The sequence below is a fragment of the Pseudorca crassidens genome, chromosome 11, assembly GCF_039906515.1.
Source record: "Pseudorca crassidens isolate mPseCra1 chromosome 11, mPseCra1.hap1, whole genome shotgun sequence".
Lineage (NCBI taxonomy): Eukaryota > Metazoa > Chordata > Mammalia > Artiodactyla > Delphinidae > Pseudorca > Pseudorca crassidens.
In genome coordinates, this window is record NC_090306.1 from 12,936,072 (window position 1) to 12,957,871 (window position 21,800).

The 21,800-nt window shown below is 40.0% G+C and overlaps 1 protein-coding gene across 10 annotated transcripts; it reads left to right on the forward strand.

Annotated features, from left to right (window-relative positions):
- Window positions 1-236: 236 nt before the first annotated feature.
- Window positions 237-21,139, forward strand: MGST1 (microsomal glutathione S-transferase 1). 10 transcript variants are annotated; one of them, XM_067695803.1, is made up of 5 exons: window positions 837-875; window positions 4,435-4,537; window positions 6,979-7,126; window positions 9,321-9,415; window positions 20,529-21,139. In XM_067695803.1, exons 3-5 carry the CDS (start codon window positions 7,001-7,003, stop codon window positions 20,773-20,775), a joined length of 468 nt encoding a protein of 155 aa, XP_067551904.1. In that variant the 5' UTR covers window positions 837-875; window positions 4,435-4,537; window positions 6,979-7,000; the 3' UTR covers window positions 20,776-21,139. The 10 variants fall into 10 exon arrangements, with proteins under 10 accessions (XP_067551906.1, XP_067551902.1, XP_067551901.1 ...); XM_067695798.1 differs by having other exon boundaries at window positions 839-907; window positions 6,986-7,126; XM_067695802.1 differs by having other exon boundaries at window positions 853-907.
- The last annotated feature ends 661 nt before the right edge of the window (window positions 21,140-21,800 follow it).

Here is a 21,800-nt window from a genome sequence, read left to right on the forward strand (position 1 = left end):
ACATAAAGCCATGGAAGTTAGATCCATAAATACTGTTGTGGGTACTAGGAAGCTTGGAAATATCCTTAATCTAGATATTGGTGTTAGAATAACTACACCTTCTAACCCTGACATTCTTGAAAGTCCCTGCAAAAAACCATACTAAACTGATTGTGTAATGAATTGTGTAATGGACTGTAATGATCCAGTTTAAGCTCCTCCAGTTCCATTTTGGACTCTGAACAGGAGGGGACAGAATGAGGCGGCAAATTGTCTAGGATCACGGATTTGGAAGACTGGAAGACTATAGGTGATCTTCACCAAATGTTACATTGTGTCAGTGCCAGCCTTTCGAGGAAGCTTTGCCACCAGAGCAGGGAAAGAGAAGTTCAACAAAAGGTAATTGATTTATCAAAGACTTCTAATCAGCGTCCCCCCAGCCCCCGAGATCTGAATATTCTCTAAAGCTTTCAAAGCTTTCAACATTGAGATCTTTTAAAATTGTTTGCGGCTACATAAAAGTCGGCCTCCTTTCCCTCCTCTCCCACGCCCAAACTTGATGTGTCCCAATACAATGGCTAACGTCCCGAGGCGCTGCAGAGGGGAAATGGCCTTTCGGGAGGAGACTTTGCGCCGGCGCCAAAAAGAAGGGTTCAGAGAGGAGAACCGGTGGGCGGGGGTTACGCCAGGGGGAGAAAAATCAGGCGATTTAGGGGAGGGCCTTGGCGAGGTTGGAAGTCGTGCTTTCGGCGCCCGAGAGCAAGTTCCGAGGAAATTAACCAGAGAGGGCGTGGCGCCTGCCTCCCACCCGCCCGCCCTCGCAATGAAAGTCACCGAGCGCCTGCGCAACCCGCCTCTGGGACCAGGTCGCTGTCTTTCTCCTGCTCGGATTCACAGTACGTGCCCGGGAGGGGTGTGTAAGCGGCGGGTAAGGAGAGGGAGGCGGCGGGAAGGGGACCGGGGTGGCAGGTGTAAGCTTGAGGGTCTCTGCCGACCTGAAGCTTCTTTGTTCGTTGTAGCTGCTATATGTTTGCTTTTCAGTCCATCACTTTTAAAAGGTAGTTTCATTCCCGTCCCCCTTGCAGGTGAATTGTCAAGCTCCAGGACTAAAACTTGAGAGAATAAGTCTTTTTGTGTTTAAGTGATGATTGACCCACTTTGTATTCTCAGACCAAGGTAGCATCCACTTTGAAAGGGCCCCCTTGAACTTTTGGGGAATAAAAAGTACGTGCAAGTAACAGTAATCTAGAAAGTGGCTGCAGTTTAAGCAACTTCTGTTCATCCTAAGGGTGTAAAATCCTGCAGCGGCTCTGAGTTCAAGGGCAAACTGGCCTTTGTACCTCCTGAAAGACAGGACTTGCTTCTCTTGGTTTGCTTTGATAAGCCACAGAAACATTAGCAAAGTTAAAAAATAATAATAATTAACAAAGTGGAGGAGGACATGAATTAGACCCTATTAGATGAATTGGAGATTGTTAGAGTCTGCTGACTGGAACCCTGGGAGGATTCTCAGCCCCCCCTGGAGGCGAAAGCCACGTGGAAGGAGTAAAGGAGAAAGGAAGCCGTCTTTGGGAGTTCAGGCCTCAGCTGTTACTGCTGTTGCTGGACTGGGGTGGTGGGGACCAGGGTGCATGCAGATTCCATCTCCCTGCTTCCTTTGAAATAGTCCCAAGGCCTCTTAGTAGTCCGGGCACCACATTTATTTTCTCCTTTTTCCTCTGCCTGTTTACTCTCCAAGAACGTGCCAATTGGGCTGTCATCAAACATTGTTGAATGGCCTTGGAAACTTCTCCAGGTCTCCAGCTAACAGGCTTTAACCCAGTCTAGCCCAGTGTCCTCAGATCCCTAGCCTGCTATGAAAACTAGACACACCTTTTGCATCCCCTGGGAGTTAGGCTGGTGTTGAGTTTTACTGTCTTCTGCTTCTTCCAAAATAAGAGGCCTATGTGTGTTGACCACCTTTGTTCATCCTGAAAAATGGCAAATCGGTCCAAATTTGAATATTACTCTCTGTGGCAGACAAGGACAGTTTTTCTGAGGGTTTGTTTGAGAGTGGAGTTTCTTAAATGCTGAGTCCAGAAAAGGTCAGCATAGGCCCCTGGTAACGGCCTCCCCCCACCTCCCCCCCAAGAGCCAGAAGCATTTTCCTCCCAACACCTGGGCCCTGAAACTTGCAGGCCTTGTCTGCAGTCACCTCAGTCTATTCAGTAAAATCTAGAACTCATAAACAGCAATGAGACCACTGAATTATCTTTTTTCTTTGTCTCATGGGTACTGTTCTGTTGCTTTAAAAAGTCTAAAATTGCAGAGTCATGGCCATGGGAATGCGTGCTCATATACTGTGTGTTGCACAATATTGACGTGGAAAGGCTGCTATAGATAAGAGAACTTTGCTCTTTTTGGCTAACAGCCTATAAAGAGAAGAGGAATATTTCTCAGTTGGTAGTATCTATCACTCAACTGCGATAGATACTAAGGGAGCAGGGGTGGGATTCTGTGGGGTGCGGGGGACAAGACAGGAAGGGGATTTGACAGAAGGAGGTCCCCAGAAGGCCAGGGAAGTCTAAAATGTTTAGCCTTGATGGTAGATAGCCCACAAGTTCAACACTTGAGAAAGCTGGGCTCCAGTCTTGGGCCCTCCACTGTGAATTTGGGTCAATTACTCATTCTACCTCTCTGGGCCTCAGTTTCCTTATATGTTAAAGGTAGAGACAAATATTTGCTCTGAGTACCTTAGAGTTCTCCAAATTCTCAAGTGAGATAATGTGATGGCTTTTGAAAACTCTAAAATTGTATCCTCAGTGCCTAGAACAGCACTTATTTATTTACCAAATACTTGTATAGAACTTACTGGGTCCCACTGCCTTTCTAAGCACGTTATTCACTTAATGCTCACAAGAGTCCTGTGAGGGAGGAAGTATTATTAACCTCATTTTTACAGGTAAGGTAAATTAATCACAGTGGGTAAGTGGCAGAGTTGCATCCACCTGGACCACAGTCTAGTTGCACAGTCTGTGTGAGCTCGACACACAGCTCTTTGTCCTTTGTAAAGGCATCACCTCCACATTAGGGGACTGAGCCCCCCACTCTGGCGATATAGGTAGAGATATTCTCCACTGTGCCAACCAGTGCTGGACAGTAAAAGGAACAATACACTGTCCAAATAGAATACATCATTGGAATCATTTATTTTCTATAACTCATCACCAAGTTTCATGTTTTGCTCTGCTTACTTTTCTTAGATTATTTCTACTGCACTCCTAGACTACTCAAATCACTGAACACTTTACCCTCTGAAGTATTATTACTACTATACTGCTCTCCTCCCTCCTGGTGACCTTTCATGTACAAAGTTTCCACTAACTATTTTTAGAGTGCAGTGCCCAGGCATGATGCAGGTTCAAGGCAACTTACTGACAAATCAGCTTCAAAAAAGAAAGTCTAGATCAGCACCACCTAATTTTGTGCTGTAAATGACCCCTATTTCTTAATGCCTTGTCTTTAACTCTCCTCACCCCACCCTCAGATGTGCTGGGAGTGGACCATGTTGATCCTGAGAGGCGATTTGTGGACCCACAGTGTGTGATACCAGAAGCTCCCAAAAGCCACAGACTTGAGCTAAGGCACATTTTGGTGATTGAGAAACTCTCTGTGTAAAGGACACTTTGTGTGTTGTTCACATTTAGAGAAAAAGCCTCCCATTGACCTTTGCCTCCAACTGCTCACGTCTTTGTGTTGTTTTCCCACCAACAGGTCTGGAAGTCGTCTACTTTTTCTCTATCCTTTCTATACCCATTTTCACTGAGAGAAAACCATCCTCTGGTTGCTAAATACACTTCATTCTGAGAACATTGGTGGGGAGGTACAGAAACTGTTTGACTTTTAAAATGATGGTTGAATAGCAGCATTTCCTACTTGATAAACTTTTCTTAAATTAAAAAAAAATTAACACCTCTGCTGTGTTTCTTCGTATCTCTGTCCAGAGGCATAGGACTTAGGGCTTCTTTATTAAGCTAATTACTCTACCTGCATGCTGAAGGAGAGTGCAGTTTATTCATGACTCCCTCCCCCCGCCCCCCCCCCCCCCCCCCCGCCGTACTAGAACAAGAGCAGATACATTAAATGTTGCTAAAAGTATTATTTTGCACTGAGAAACGTCAACTGAAAAAAACACACAACGTGAGAGCTGGGAGTTCAGCTTTAGTTGGGGCTTTCTGAGGACTGTAGCTCTTGAGGAGGTGTGGGTATCAGTATATATATGATTTTGCTGAAGCGGGTATGTGCAGTCAAACACACATCTTAGTAGAAGTTTGCTGCTGGTTATGAGGAACAGATGTCTCCACTAATGATGTTAGTGCTTTTCTAGGTATGAGAAGATACCAAAAATTGGGCTCATAAAAATTTCTCCTGAAAATATCTAACTCTCTGAAGGCCTCTTCTGCCACTTTTCCCCAGAGCACACAGTGCCTCATTCCTGCCCTGCCCTGAACTCCTTTCAGGGTGTGTTAAAGGTCAGCGATGGCATTGGCTAGTGACTTCCTGCTAGTAGAATCAGATGGTGAGTGCTATTTTTAGTTGGCAGCATCCATCTAACATACTTGCTTTCAAGACTGCTGACTGTTGGAGGTGGGTTAATTTGCTACTGTGTGTGTGTGTGTGTATTTAAACTAAATACGATTGAGCCTTGAACAACGTGGGGGGTTAGGGGGGCCAGCCTTCCACGCAGTCGAAAATCCACGTATGACTTACCTCGCCCCCTTCTTATACTCGGTTCCTCTGTATCCATGGTTCTGCGTCTGCAGATCCAACCAGCTGCTAATTGTTTAGCATGCTGGTATTTAGTATTGAAAAAATCCAAATATAAATGGACCCACACAGTACAAACCCGTGTTATTCAGGGGTCAACTGTACATTTCTATTTGTCTGAATCCAAGGAGTATATTTTTAGCCTACCTTTTAAAATAGGGGTTGCTTAAGAAGCTTTGGGTTTTTTATTTGCAAAATGGGAGTAATACTTAACTTGTAGCATAATTGGAAAAGGAAGGAAGATAACAGATGGAAGGCGTGCCAGTGCTGCCAGCTGCAGGGTAGGCACTCAGTCAGTGTTAGTTGAATCAGAATTAAGCAGTTTGCAGTCTCTTGAAGGAGACAGTGCAGTGTGGTTGGTATACAAGACGTGAGGTCAGAGACCTGGGTTTGTGTCCCAGCATGGCTGCTAAGTCTCTCAAATTTCCATTTCATTCATCTGTAGAATAGATATACTTATGAGAATTATAATTTTATGGTTATGAAAATTATGTAAGGCAATGCACATAAAGTACGTGGTATAATTGGATGTGTAGCCAAGTCTTATAAAATTAAATATACATGTATTATATATGTGATTTATGTCCCATTCAACAGTAACATACAGACAACTGCATGACCGGTAGCAGAGTATAGAAAGATACGTAGGTTTACAGATTATTGGTAGATAGATAGATTGATCAGAATGATCACTCTAGGTTGCGTGCAGGGGTTGAGTTTTAAAGGCAGGAACAGATATGGTCTACAGGAGACAACACTCCGTGCTAAGCCTGAAAAATAGCGTTTAAGCTTGGGTATGAGAAAAGATATTTGTTTATGTAGAAGACATAGAAGATGTAGGTAGTGGGGCTGATAATAGAACAGAGGAGGTTAAAAAGAATGACTCTCAGATAGTGCGGAATTTCGGCTTTACCCTAAGTTTCTACCCACTTGGACTTCAGCATCACCCGTGTGTGTCTCTGTCTCCTTCCTGAGCACTTTCCCGGTTATACTTCCGACACCAGACTCAGGGCGTTACCTTCACTTTACTCCTGACTGCTTTTAGGTGGAAGTAAATATGGAATGTGAAGTGACCTGAAGACTTACGTAAAGTTAATCCTCCTCCCCTTGTGCCTTCTACAAAAGCATCATAAATGCCAATTTTTCACCTTTCATTTGCAAGCCTGTTATTTTATGTTTCCATTATCCTGCTTCACCCTCTTCACGTGTGTTGATGTGAATGATGACCATGGTCTTGATGACAGCAGTGACTGTGAACAGGAGATCATAAACTTTATTGAGGGTTTTCATGGGCCAGGCACTGTGTTAGGTATGTTCCACATGTTATCTCAATTAAATCCTGACAACAACACACTAAGTTAGGAGGTATTACTATTCCTACCTTACAAATGAAGAAATTCAGTTTCACAGAGGCTAAGTCTCTCAACCAAGGTTAATAGCAAAATGGTGTGACTGGAATTAGAACCCTGGAGTCTGAGATCTTGAATACGACTGAAAGGACAAAAGGCTGTTAAGTTGGGTTTGTAAAGGAGGACATATGTTAGAACTTAAGCATTTCTAATCAAACATTAATGATACTAAGTACTATGTACGTAGTTTGATGTTTCTGAAGAGATCCATGGATTCTGTTTTTGTGTGTGTCCAACTTGTGGCTCATCTTGATGCAAAAATATGATTATATTTCTATCTTTAGAGCAGTTCACCTGTTTATTTTCACTTGTAATACCCCCTGCATTTTCATTTTCACTCAGTACTTGTTTGATGTCTTCAAGCTTAATGATATAGAACTAGAAAAAACCATAATAGTATTCATTTTGGCATTACACCTAACTGATTATTTCTTCTTCAAATAACCCAGGATATCTTTTTTTTTTTTTTTGCGGTACGTGGGCCTCTCACTGTTGTGGCCTCTTCCGTTGCGGAGCATAGGCTCCGGACGCGCAGGCTCAGCGGCCATGGTTCACGGGCCCAGCCGCTCCGCAGCATGTGGGGTCTTCCCAGACTGGGGCACGAACCCGTGTCCCCTGCATCGGCAGACGGACTCTCAACCACTGCGCCACCAGGGAAGCCCTACCCAAGATATCTTTTAAGAACAGTGTGGTTAATGCTGCAGTGTAAGCACATCAAGTGACGGTCAAGTTATTTGGGGTATTTCTGTCTGCTTTTTCCTATCTTGTCTAAAATTTTTTTAAGATTCCAGACCAAAATTGAAACAATGGTCGACCTCACGCAGCTAATGGAGAATGAAGTATTCATGGCCTTTGCCTCCTACACAACGATTGTTCTTTCAAAAATGATGTTTATGAGCACTGCAACTGCATTCTATAGACTGACAAGAAAGGTAAGACATTGGAGGCAATATTTTCTTTTAAGAGTTGAGATTCTGGAAAGCAATTTTCTTAAATTATTTTTTGTAAAGCCCAGTGGCATATTGTAATACTGCAAATGAAATATGTAATCATTTGGTACAGGTGGTTCTGATATATTTATGGAATGGGTGCTTTTTCCTAGAAACTAGTGAATAGTTTTTTCATTGTAGCTTTTACCTTTTGTCATGCCACTTAGCATATGAGATTTCTGGAGTATCAGAGTTTTCAAGGAAACTTTTTGTGATTTTGAAGTTAATTTTGCCTACTAGAGTTTAGAAAATAGTCATTTTCTAGACAGTGAACTGGTGTTTTCAGCTCTGTTACAGGTCAAGGATATGCCTTTGGGGATAGAATTAAAGTTCTTATTATCAGCAGAACCTCTTATGATTGGGATAAGACATTTGAATTTTGTGTGGTTATGAATTCTTAAGTGGATAATATTTCTACCCATTGTGATAAGAATGATTTTTTTAAAACTGGAGGCTTGGGGAGGGTGGTAGAAAGTTTTTGAAACACATAACCTATATTCAGGCAGGGTTTATGACAACAGTGATGGGGGTAAAGCAAAGCTACATCGACAAAGTTAAATGCTCTTGATTGGTGTGGTCCCTGTGCCTATTCAGCAGCTTCTTTCTGGAAACCATCATTTCTCTTTTAGTCCCTGTCCTGAGTTTTTGTCCTCCAGAGCCTTGCTTTTATCTAGAAGTCACAGTCCTTCCTAAGGTATTTCCTCATTACTGTCTTGAGGTGTCATTTCTTCCCAGGGATATCTGCATTTTAATGGGGGGCACATACCCACATGTTTAACTCTCTAATGGGGCAAGGTGTTAGAGCAGCAGGCTATAAAGTGGCTGCTACCACCAGATCCACACTGTCCTCTAGAAATGTCATGGCACCAAGGATAGCAGAAATGTTGCTTGTCTTAAAAGGAGAAGGGAATTCCAGTTTGTGGAGTGCCAGTGATATATGTTAGGCGCCATGCCACTCTGTGTGTGTGTCGGATCATGGAAGCATTTTACATAATTGTTAGCATTATCATGTGAGATGAGCATTACTGTTCCCATTTTATAGATGAGGAAATACACGTCAGAGAGATTAAGTAGCTTTCCCAAGGTTACACAGCAATAAAGGGTGAGGCTGAGATTCAAATTCAGATTGGTTTAAATGAAAATCTCATGCACTTTACGTTGTAATACCTTTATTTACTTATGCGAAATGTATTTATTGAACATCCACTGTGTGCCAGGCAATTATTTAAGGACAAGACAGACAGATCTGACCTCAAGAGCTGATACTGTATCACACTGCTGCCCATCAGTTCTCCTCAACATCTTTACCTGAAATAAATGCTCATGTCATATTAAGAAAAATATTATAATATTTATGACGTTCCTCAGCTTAAATTAAGGCTAATTTTAGAGTTCGTGTTTTTCTTTATTATATATTATTAAATGCTGGGACATACTTAAATATTTTTAAATGCATGTTTCAAGTTTCAGGGAATGGGGAACTCATTTCAAACATCATAATAATGGCAGGAAGGAATGCATGAAGTATGCCCTAGAACATGTCCTTGGTGTTTATAGGAATGCGATTCAACTTCTTATATTTCACTGTATTGTTCAACGCAAACTTCTAGTTAATTCAGAAAAAGAAAAGAGGCACGTATATCCTAACAAAGTACAAAATACTTTTCCTGCCCCTCACCCTTTTATGCTGCATGCCCGTTCTCTGATATCCTTGGCAAGTAAACTTATGACTTTCATATGAGCCAACCAGTTAGAAATATTAATACTCTTGAGGGCAAGTGCACCAACATTACTGTAAAAAAATGCCAGTTCACCGTAATAGTCAATGAGGACTTAGAATTATGCTCTGTTTTTCCATTTTGGCTTCCTTTTCCCTATTTTTATACATTGGTTTTTATTTACGTTATTTATGCTTCTCTTAAAATTTGTTTTTACACTGTTAATAAAAATTCAGATTTTAAGGAGAGATGCTTTCTGCTACCCCTGGGTTTGATCTATTGCTCCCATTTTTTTTTTCATAATGGCCAACTTGGATGCCTGTATTTCCTTCCGTTAAAATGTAAATAACTTATCAGATACAGTTACCCCCGTGTTACTTGGCATTTGAAATAGGTTTTTTCCTCGTTATTTGGAATAGGTTTTTGCCAACCCAGAAGACTGCGCAAGCTTTGGCAAAGGAGAGATTGCCAAGAAGTATCTTCGGACAGATGACAGAGTGGAACGTGTACGAAGGTGAACCCACTGTCTCCTGAAATGATTTACTTGATCAAAGAATTTTGGGACCAGAGTTAAGTGAGGATGTTGGGGTCTTGAAGAAAGAAGGAAGAAAAGTCTGTCATTTTACCTAGTCCATATAATTATAGAAAATTAGCGATCTAGATGTCTCCAACTATCACTGTGATTGCACATATTTCCAATTTAGCTTTTCTGTGCACTTTGTTGGGGTTAATGACTTTGTTCTGTGTAGGGATTTATCAAAAGTAATGACAGGTAGGAGGTGAAATGAGGATGGAAGATTCTTGCAGTTTTTGTCATCTTTCTCCAGAGATGAAACTGTCAGTTTGTGTAAAAGGTTGAAGAACTAGGTATTTTTGCATAAGATTCAAAATATGAACTTGGGAAATCTCTCCCTTTCCAATCTCTCTCTCTCTCTTCTTTGTAGATATTATGTTTAATATACTGAGAATGCAATGAACAGTGAAAAGCAGTAAGCCAAGATACCATCTACACAGTTTCCTAATAATACCAGGAATATACTTATTTTAAAAGCACATTGAATTCTAGTTCTGGAGTATATTTCTTAATCCTTGCCATAAAGTCATGTAAATTGCAAACTTTTTTTCATCTTTACAGAGGTATTATTGACAAATAAAATTGTAAGATGTTTGAAGTGTACAATGTCATTTGATATATGTATATGTTGTGAAAGAATTCCCTCTATTGAGTTAATTAACACATCCATCACCTCACATATTTCATTTCCCCTCCTCTCTTTTTTGGTGAGAACATTTAATTTCTACTCCTATAGCAACTTTCAGTTATACAGTAGCACAATACAGTGTTATAAACTATAGTCAGCATGTTATTATACTTTAGATCCTCAGACCTTGTTCATCTTATGACTGACGATTCGTACCTTTTTATCAACCTCTCCATATTTCCCCCAACCTCTAGCGCCCTGGCTACCACTAGTTTCTGTTTCTATGAATTTGATTTTTTTCCTTTTGGTAGATTCCGTGTATAAGTGATACCATATAATATTTGTCTTTCTCTGTCTTAATTATTTCATTTTGCCTAATGCCCTCCAGTTTCATCCAAATGACAGGATTTCCTTTTTTTTTTTTTTTAAGACTAAATAATATTCCATTGTGTGTGTGTGTGTGTATGGTTAGATTGTTTCCATGTCTTGGCTGTTGTGAATAATGCTGCAATGAATATGGGAGTGCAGACATCTCTTTGGGATAATGGTAGTTCTCTTTTTAATTGTTTGAGGACCTTCCGTACTGTTTTCCATAGTGGTTGTACCAGTTTACATTCCCAGCAACAGTGTGGAAGGGTTCCTTTTTCTCCACAACCTGGCAAGCATTTTCTATCTCTTGTCCTTTTCATAGTTGCCATCCTAACAGGTATAATGTGATAACTCATTTTGATTTAGGATGATTGGTGATGTTGAGCACCTTTTATGTACCTCTTGGCCAGTTGGATGTCTTCTTTGGAAAAATGGCTAATGGGGTCTCCTTTTTTAATTGAGTTATTTTTACTTGTTTATTTGTTTTGGGCTATGGAATTGTATGAGTTCCTTATATATTTTGAATATAAGCCCTTATCAGATATGTGGTTTGCAAATATTTCCTCCCATTCCATAAGTTGCCTTTCAATTTTGTCGATGGTTTCTTTTGCTGAGCAGAAGCTTTTTGATTTGATGGAGTCTCATTTGTTTGTTTTTGCTTTTGTTGTCTTTGCTTTTGGTGTCAAATCTAAAAAATCATTGCTAAGGCCAATGTCAAAGAGCTTACCGACTGTCTTTTCCTTCTAGAAGTTTTATGGTTTCAGGTCTTATGTTCAAGTTTTTAATCCATTTTGAGTTGATTTTTGTGTATGGTGTAAGATAGGGTCCAGTTTCATTATTTTGCTTGTGGAAATGTAGTTTTCCTGACACAGTTTATTGCAGAGGCTGTCCTTCCCTATTGTGTATTCTTGGCTCCTTTGTAAAAAAATAATTGACTATGTATGGGTTTATTTCTGGACTCTCTATTCTGTTCCTTTGATCAATGTGTCTGCTTTTATGCCAATACAATACTGCCTATAGTTTTTTTACTATAGTTTTTTTTACTATAGTTTTTTAATGTAGTTTGAAATCAGGAAGTATGATGCCTCCAGCTTTGTTTTTGTTTCTCAAGATTGCTTTGGATATTCAGGGTCATTTGTGGTTTCACACAAATTTGGGCATTTTAAGAAAGTTCTTTCAAAATGCCGCTGGGATTTCGAGAGGGAGTCCATTAAATCTGTAGGTTGCTTTGGGTAGTGTGGACATTTTAGCAATATTAATAGTAATTCTTCCAGTCTATGAGAAGAGAATATCTTTTCATTTATTTATGACTCTTATTTCTGTCATCAGTGTCTTACAGTTTTCAGTGTATAGCTCTTTCACCTCTTTGTTTAAATTAATTTCTAAGTATTTTATTCTTTTTGCTGCTATAAATGGAATTGTTTTTTAAGTTTCTCTTTCTGATAGTTCATTGTTAGTGTATAGAAATGCAACTGATTTTTTTTCATTGTAGTTTTATTGAAATTTGAGCAAGAATTTGGCTTTGATATTCTCCAACAAAATATTTTTGTATATTGATTTCATATCCTGAGACTATACTGAATTCATTTATTACTTCTAACAGTTTTTGGTGGAATTAGGTGAGTGTTTTTAATATCATATCCTATCATCTACAAATAGAGACAGTTTTACTTCTTTCTTTCTATTTTGGATGACTATTTCTTTTTCTTGATTAATTGCTCTGACTAGGATTTCCAGTACTATGTTGAATAAAAGTGATGAGAATGGGCATCCTTGTCTTGTTCCTGATCTTAGAGGAAAAATTTTTGGCTTTTCACCATTGAGAACCATGTTAGCTGTGGACTTGTCACATATAGCCTTTATTACATTGAAGTACATTCCATCTATAACCAGTTTGTTGTGAGTTTTTATCATGAAAGGGTTTTGGGTTGTCAAATGCTTTTTCTGCTTCTATGGAGAAGATTTTTAAAAAATTAATTTATTTGTTTATTTTTGGCTGTGTTGGGTCTTCGTTTCTGTGTGAGGGCTTTCTCTAGTTGCGGCGAGCGGGGGCCACTCCTCATCGCGGTGCACGGGCCTCTCACTGTCATGGCCTCTCTTGTTGCGGAGCACAGGCTCTAGAAGCGCAGGCTCAGTAGTTGTGGCTTATGGGCCCAGTTGCTCCGCGGCATGTGGGATCTTCCCAGACCAGGGCTCAAACCCGTGTCCCCTGCATTGGCAGGCAGATTCTCAACCACTGTGCCACCAGGGAAGCCCCTGAGAAGATTTTTATCTTTTATTTTGTTAATGTAGAGTATCACACAGATTGATTTGCAGATGTTGAACTATCCTTGCATCCCTGGAATAAATCTCACTTGATAATGGAGTATGATGCTTTTGATCCTTTCAATTAAACTGTTTAATTTGTTTTGCTAATATTTTGTTGGGGATTTTTGCCTCGTGTTCATCAGGGATATTGGCCTGTAATTTTCTTTTCTTGTAGTGTCCTTATCTGACTTGGATATCAGGGTAATACTGGATTTGTAAAATGAGTTTGTAAATGTTCCCTCCTCTTTTATTTTTTTGGAAGAGTTTGAGAAGGATCGGTTGGGTAATGTATTCTTAGTTGGTAGTTTTTTCTTACAGAACTTTGAATATATCATCCCACTCTCTCTGGCTTGCAAAATTTCTGATAAAAAATTCTGCTGATAATCTTATGTGGGTTCCCTTGTATGAAACAAGTTGCTTTTCTCTTGCTGCTTTTAAGCTTCTCTCCTTGTCTTTAACTTTTGATAAGTTAATTATAACGTGTCTCGGTGTGGGTCTCTTTGGATTCATCTGTTTTGGTACTTTCTGAGGTTTTTGTAGTTGAATGTCTATTTCTTTCTTCAGATTAGGAACATTTTCAGTCATTACTTCTTTGGGTAAGTTTCTGCCCCCTTTTCAGTCTCATACTTCTGGTACCTCTATAATGCATATATTGGTCTTTTTGAGGGTTTTCCAATAAGTTCCTTAAGCTATTGTCACTCTTCTTCATTATTTTTTCTTTTTGTTTCTCTGATGGATGAATTCTGCTGCACTGTCTTCAAGTTTGCTGAACCTTTCTTCTGCTTCATCTAATCTGTTGTGACCTCCTTTATTGAATTTTTTAATTCAGTCATATTCTTCAGCTCTGTGATTTCTGTTTGTTACTTTAAAAATATTTTCTATTTCTATTTCTCACTTTGCTCATGCATTGCTCTCCTGACCTTGATGAGCATCTTGTGACCAATATTTCCATCAGGTAAATCACTTATCTCTGTTTCAGTAAGGTCTGTTTCTGTAGATTTATCTTGTTCTTTTGTTTGGAACATATTTCTCTGTTTCTTTATTTTTCTTTATTCTCTGTGTTGGTTTCTGTGCATTAGATAAAACAACCACCACTCCCAGTCTTGACAGAGTGGTCTCATGTGGGAGATGAACCTTGTCAATTAGCTTGAGCTCCTGGTTGTCTCTCAAGCCTTTGTGATTGTCCAAGCTGCCTTCTTTGTTTCTACTGGCTCCCAGTTTTTGAGTGTGTGCCAAGACTTTTCAAGTGTTCCAAAGGGGAGGATCACAGTCAGCAGCTAGCTGCAAGCAGATTGGAAGCTGGACTCTCAAACAACAGCTGGGAAAGTAGGTAGTTAAGCCCCTTCCAGAGAGAAACTGGGATTTGGGCATTTTTCCTGGGCTCAGGTGTATAGCTGTGGGGAGAGCTCTTGTACCTATTAAGAAACTGCTTCCTTGTTTGCTGTAGTCCTATGGAAGTCATGAATGCAAGCCCCATTGGCTGTCAGAGCCAGGCAATCCAGGAGCCTGTCCCTTCAGTAGTAGCTGCAAAAGTTGGGGTGCCAGAAGTGCGTACAAGCTCCTTCCAAGGAGATACTGGCAACTTGGAGGGCTAGAGGGAGAAGGTGAGGGATGTGTCTTCTGGCTTCTCCAGTCTCTGAGGAGGATTATAGCCAGCCCCTAGATGCATACTGAATTAGAAGCCTGACCCTCAGCAGCAGCTTTAAAATATACAGATGAATGCCTTTTAGGGAAAGACTGGAAGATGGACATTTTTGCCTGCTCCCTCTTCACTGAGCCTTGGGGGTGGGGGTAGCTGTGGCAAGTGCTTGTGCTTGTTGAGAACTGCTTCTTTGTTTGCTGTATTCCTGTGGGACTTGTGAATGGTAGCACTATTGGTTGTCAGAGCCAGGTGATCCAGAGACCCATCACTTGGGCTGCAGCCATAAAAGCTGAGGTGCAGATGCGTGTAAACTCCTTCTGGGGAGATACTGGCGACTTGTTTTGGGCTAGAAGGAGAAAATGGAGCAGGTGTCTACTGGCTTTCCTAGGAAGGATCAAAGCCAGACCCTAGATGCAGGCTAACTGGAAGCTTGACCTTTAGGTAGCAGTTTTTAAAGTATGCAGGTGGATCTCTATCTGGGAAAGACTGGGAGGTCGGCATTTTTGCCTGTTCCCTCTGTACTGAGTCCTGGGGGAATAGCTACAAGAAGTCTCATGCACCTGTTAACAACCTTGCTTTTGTTTGCTATGGTCCTTTGGGTCTCCAAAATGCAATCCTCACTGACTCACAGAGTTAGATGTTTTGGTGGGGGCCTGTTTTTGGGTGAGAGTCTTAAAGGTTGGGCCACTAAATATGAGGTCTAAACGCTTTTCTCCTCAGGGAGAAGCTGGGAGTTGAGAATTCCCTTCCGACTGTATGGTGCTGTTCTGGGGGTGGGGTTTATAGCAAGATTTTCTCAGCCTTTCCTTATCCATTTCGATGTGCGTATTTTCTCATTCTCTCAATGAGTAGAAGTTGCTCAGCTAGTTTCTGGATTTCTTTCAGAGGTAATTGCTCCATGTGTAACTGTCCATTTGGTGTATCTGTGGAAAGAGGGGAGTTCAGGAGCCCCCTCTGTCACCATCTTGGCCAACCTTCTCCCCACCGCAAAATTTTTTATATTGAGATTCCATTGCCAATCCATTAGTTACCTTTTTCTAACATGTGAAACATTAAAGTTATGTACCGTCTTCATTTAGTATTTTCTAATGCTCATCTAAACTGGAGTACAATTCTAGACACATTTCACAGGATAAGCAAAATTATATAAAATTAAAGAAGCAGTGAAGAGTTTTCATAGCCATACTTAAACATTTAGATATTTAGTTTTGTGATGAATAGTTAAGATATGAAACATCATGAATATATTTGACTACACTTCTTCAATTTGTTGAGTATAAATAGATAATGAAATGGGGACTGAAAGAAAAAAATTTACTTCTGTAATTCATGTATCTGCTGCAGCATCAAATCCCTTTGGAATCTAGATCATATTTGCATCATCACTTTTGACTTCCTAGAAAGTCTGAAGCCCCTCCCAAGATCTCTGCAGATTCCCTTATGGTATATAGTCTCAAGATTAACTCAGTCTGCAATCCTGCATTTGTGCATGTTTCCGTGTTCTGCATTTTGTTAGGCTGATGTAAACTTGGTTCTTTCCTCAACTCTGTCAACAAATCAAGTTAAAAATGTGATAAAAATAGACCTGACTAAATCAAGGTGCAGAGTTTACAGTGTGGCAACACAAACATTTCAAGTTGCGTGTTACAGTGCTCTGTCCTTCAGCATCCTCTCCCTGGGAAAGTTGCATTGTGCCCTTGTCACCTCACAAAATGGTCAGCATTACACCATTTTGCAGGCTGTTCTTTTACCCCATGTACTTCTCTGCTCCTCCAGTACCGAAATTTAATTTTTTTATTTATGCAAAAGTTTAATCTCAAATTATTTATCAAGCAATAATGGCTTTTTCTAAGAGGAAGTCTATGCTAGATAGAATAAAATTTTAACTTTTGCTTCACTTAGTTATATATTTGTTAATTCAGCGGTCCTACTGATTAAAGTGGCCAGGTTTTTTTTTTTTTGCGGAGCACAGGCTCTGGATGTGCAGGCTCAGCGGCCGTGGCTCACGGGCCCAGCCGCTCCGCAGCATATGGGATCTTCCCGGACCGGGGCACGAACCCGTGTCCCCTGCATCAGCAGGTGGACTCTCAACCACTGCGCCACCAGGGAAACCCCAAAGTGGCCAGTTTTAAAATGGATTGTGTCAAGAATATGGATCTAAAATAGTCTCAGGAATCTCTCAAAGAATCGATGTGAAAATTTCAAACAGTATCAGAGGAAAATTATATGTGTTATGATGAAAAAGAATAAAAATTAGAAAAGGTGAATAAAGCTTTGTGGAGTTATCAAAACCACTAAAGAGAAAGTAAGCAGTTTAAAGCTTTGTCTCATCCTTTTTGTGCATCCCTTTTAGGGAAGGTAATCAAATACATGATGCTAATCATGACCCTATGCTCATAAAATTGCCCAGAACTTGAAAGTGACAACAATTAGACCTTTAGTAGCATTAGTAAGTTTGAAAGGAAGATCAGAGTAAGTCTCACCTATGAAAACTTAGCAACAGGTATTTTATTGGGGGATTTTTAGATTCCTCCCCACTCTCCCTTCCCAGCCCCTACTTCTGTCTCTCCTTGCCCATGGGATTGTATTTCTAAAGGAGAAAGCCATTATCTAAGCTGATCTCATCAGGTTGTGAACAACAAATAAAATTTAGTGAGAATGATTGACCTTAGCTGTGAAAGGAGTCAGTGTCCTTGAGGAGGTGCAGCCACTGTGTGTCCAGCACCTCCCGGCGATCAGACACTGGCTTTTCAGTGCGGCAAGAAAGAGAGTGTCCAGGAAAGGCAAGGCATCCAGTTTCCAGGTGTATTTTTTTGAGATCGGATCAGTCCCATCAAAAAATTTCCTACTAACAAATCTCTTTTGGAGATACTTTTCAGAGAAAGAGCTTCCAGAATCTCCACTTTGCATTTTTAACCTAGAATTTTTCTTTTTCATTACTTCCACATGTAATTATCACGTTATTTCTATTAGCATATTTCAGTGACAGGGACAGAACTTGGCTACAAAGGAAGTGAAAATTATGCTTTCAGGTATGCAATAGTGAGAAAATTAATACATTCTACACATATGGAACACTTAATTAAAAATATAAAGTAATATGTGTTGAAATGTCAAGATAAGTAGCCTAAAGTTAGTTATTTATATTCTGGGCAGACAGAAATCAGTGATGATTAGAAAACCTTTTACATTATGCATTTATTTAATCCTATCCCATCTTGTTCTAGAAAGAATTCAAGACCAAATGTGTTCCCTACAACAAGGTAAAAAGAAAGTTGTGCGGTAATCAGGGCAGCTGGAGAAATACAGGGTAGCATTCAAAAGAGGAAAAGGGGGTGGTACTTAGGAAGAGGAGAGATGTTTAGAATAGGCTATATTCAAAGGTAGAGAATACCCCTTCACTGAAACTGTTCAGTGGCGTCCAGGTGGTACTCGCTGGGGATTCTTCAAGGAACTGGAGCATGGGCTAGGATTTGAGCCAGATGACTTCCCTTCTGGCCCCAATGCATGAAGGAAGCATTTATTGAGAGATTACCGTGTGTGTCTCATGGTCACTTCTTTTATTGGAGTGCTATAAAATAGCTTTAAGACTGGGTTCCTGCCCTTGAGGGGGACCAACATTCATGTAGTTAGAGAATGAAATAAAGCAGTCTCCCATTAGATGTTAAGTCGTGAGGTACAGGGTATTAGTTCCTAGGGTATTTAAGAATATTTCATAAAGGAAGAAGCTGCAGAATGTTAGGAGAAGGAGAGGAGAGATCACGTCAATTTGGGAAATTTTCTTTGTGGGAATTTGGACATACTGCTGCTGTATGCTGATCGTGAAGTACTTTGGGTAAGAGAAGGGAGTTAGCAAGTCTGGTGTGAAGCTCCTTTTGTAGTTGGCCATCCCCTGATAATTCTCAAACATGTCTAGCAACTCTGGTCAAGGTCAGGGTGATGCTGAGATCCGAGTGGTTCTGATCTGACTAAGAAGGTGTGACTGGTGCATCATAAGCACAGAGCAGGGCTGATGGGAAGGTCAGCCCAGAGCAAGCTTGCCCCAAGGAGCATCTGCCTGAAGGAGAAAGGAAACAGGAACACAGGATGATGGAGGGGGGGAAATAGACCCCAGTAGACGGTGGTCACACATAAAGATGGATGTCCACCAGGTATTAGATTTTGGTAGCTGTCTAGGAATGACGTGAAAATGAAGGCAGCTGCCCCTCTAGGATGAGTTCTGTTGTTTGAGCAGAGAAAGGGTTATGGTGGAAGGGTGATACTGAACTACAGCAGGAGCTGACTGGGAGAGTTGGGTAAGCACGTGCCTGGCTCAGGGTCTGAAAAAGAAGAGCATATAAAATAGCGTAAATTAACACAGAGTATGAGGCTCCATTGAAAACAGGCCTTACTAGGACAATAAGGAATGCTATTTCTGAGACCGTTTTGAGGACCAAGGACAGGGAAAGAGAATTGAAAAGAGAATAAGATAAAGAGAGAGAGGGAAGCCAGAAAAAAAATGGAGGGGCGAGTAAGGTCCAAGGAAGCCCTGCCTTTGAACTTCCTTCCCTCTCCCTCCACTGGAGCTCTTTACCCCTCATTGTCCTTGACTTTCTTCTCTTCTCTTTGCCAATTGCTTAACACAGGCTTAGAAGTAAACACATTTCCACAGAGTCTCACCAACTTTCCAACTTTAAAACGTCTGTCCTTTAAGAATGTTGTGAAGGAGAAAAGTAACATGGCCAAGATGGGAGGTGAAGATATATCTGTGGTCCAGCAGGAGAGTTCAAAGGACCCAAACAAATACCCTTGGTGTAATTGGTGAAGCTCTTCTTTAGTAGAAAATAGTATTCCTGTCCTTTCTTGCCCACCTCACTCTCAGTAACCCTTGGGTTGTTCCATGAAAGAGAAGGGATAAGAACTCCCATGCCTTTCTGTCTTGGCTTTTATTCAGGAACAGACAGTTGTTTATTTAAATCTTTCAAGACTGTTACTTACCTAGGTTACTGTCGCATTCTTCATACCTTTATGTTGTCATCATCTTTGTCAAAAAGGTGATGAGAAAGGATAATCTACCGGAAACAGGAGAAAGGAAAGGAGGGGAGGAGAATGGTGATCATTGAGCAGGCAATATGTAATAGTTAACGTTTTTTGCTAAAAGAAAAGAGAGTAACATAAAACCAATATTTTTCATTTTGAAATATGTATCGATAGCTGATAAGCTCTATCAAAATCTCAATTTCTAGTCTAGATTCTTAAGCAGTTTTTAACTCTGGAGACTTGAACAGGAGTACCAGATTTTTGAAGATTAAGCAGTTTAAAAAAATGTCAAGTCAATAATACATGTGCCTTGTATTCAAGGTGCCATGAATTGGAGGAAAACTTGTGTCTAAACCACGCTTTCTGTTTTCTTATAGCTGTGGTATGAAATCCCAATCAAGGAAATATGTCTTTCTCTTTATTGTCTATCAATTTTGTGTATACTTTGCACTTTGCTCCATCACTACTAACTAATTCCTTTTGCAATTTGAGGATAGGTTGGCTAAATTTTTTCCCATGTTTGAAAGACTAGTTATGTATTCTGTTATATGGATGTGGAGAGCATGAATTTCTTGATATTAAATTGGTAAATTGATTCTTGGCAACCTAGTGGATTGGGTGAATGGGCAAGGGTGGTCTCAGGAGCCATTTTGCAGACTAGCACAAGTGAGGGAGGAGTCTTAAGAAAGATCATAACCAAAACGATTTTGTTCTTTTCGGAAGAGGAGTTTTTATAAGAAGAATCTTGAATTGCTGTTGTATGGACCTTAGAAGAACAAATATTTTATATGTATAAAAATGGAGTGAGTTTTATTATATAGATGCAGTTTTGATAGTCTTGAAAGTGCAAAAAACCTTCTCTGTTGTATGTTGAGATACACTACAAATAAAAGAAACAAGATAACGAGACATTCTAAATAAGAGTCAAGTGGGTAAGGAAGCAAGGGAATTTGAGAGAAATAAAATGAATCTTACTTTGCATGTTTAAGATCCATTAACACTTCTATTTAGTTTCAGAAGAGAGGAAAAAATGAATATATTTCTGCTGATTCTGAAATTTGTGTTTTACAAGTCATCTTTTTCCACAGAGCCCACTTGAATGACCTCGAAAATATTGTGCCATTTCTTGGTATTGGCCTTCTGTATTCCTTGAGTGGTCCAGATCTCTCTACTGCCATCCTGCACTTCAGGCTCTTTGTTGGAGCACGAATCTACCACACAATTGCATATTTGATACCCCTTCCCCAGCCAAATCGCGCTTTGGCTTTTTTCCTTGGATATGGAGTTACACTGTCAATGGCTTACAGATTGCTGAGAAGTAGGTTGTACCTGTAAAGAGAATCATACAACTCATCATCCAGTGATTTTCTAACAATTCTGTACTTCCAATTTATAACAAATACTTTTTAAGATTTTAAGTGGGAAGGGAGCAGAGAAATTAAGATAGGGAAAACCTAGTCTGAATATTAATGTCACCAATATCCTTTATTCTTTTTTAATATTTGCACTAGAAATTTAACATAATTTTTAGCTCTTTTGTCTTATTCTTAAAGTACTTTGTTTTAAATTTTGATTGTAATTTGTAACATTATTCAGCATTTCATATTTTAAATCTTTAGAAAGAGTAAGTACATGTATGTTAAACTTGTATTTCAGTATTGCTGAAATCGGCATATGAAATAAAGAATTTAAAGAACGATTTCATTTGGTTTTATTTTTCCCAACATATTTTCAGAAGTTTCAGGGCTTCCCTGGTGGCGCAGTGGTTGAGAGTCCGCCTGCCGATTCAGGGGACACGGGTTCGTGCCCCGGTCCGGGAAGATCCCACATGCCGTGGAGCGGCTGGGCCTGTGAGCCATGGCCGCTGAGCCTGCGCGTCCGGAGCCTGTGCTCCGCAACAGGAGAGGCCACAACAGTGAGAGGCCCATGTACCGCAAAAAAAAAAAAAAAAAAGTTTCAATCCTACAGAAAAGTAGTACAATGAACTTCTATATGTCTTTCACCTAGATTTACCAGTTGTTAACATTTCCACATATTTGCTTTAGCTCTTATCACTCAGTGTTTTTTCTGAACAATTTGAAAGTAAGCTGCAGATACTATATCATGCATTTAAGATATTTCATTCCTAAATACTTCAACATTTATCTCCTGTGTACAAAGCAGTCTCCAAATAACCATACCATTCTCATACCAAAGAAATTTAACTCTAATACAATATTTATTAACATACACAGATCATATTTAAATTCCCCAATTTTTCCAATAATGTCTTTTATAACTGCTCTATTTTTGATCCAGGAATCAAACAAGGATGTCACACTGCCTTTTGTTATCATTTCTATTTAGTTTTCAATAAAATG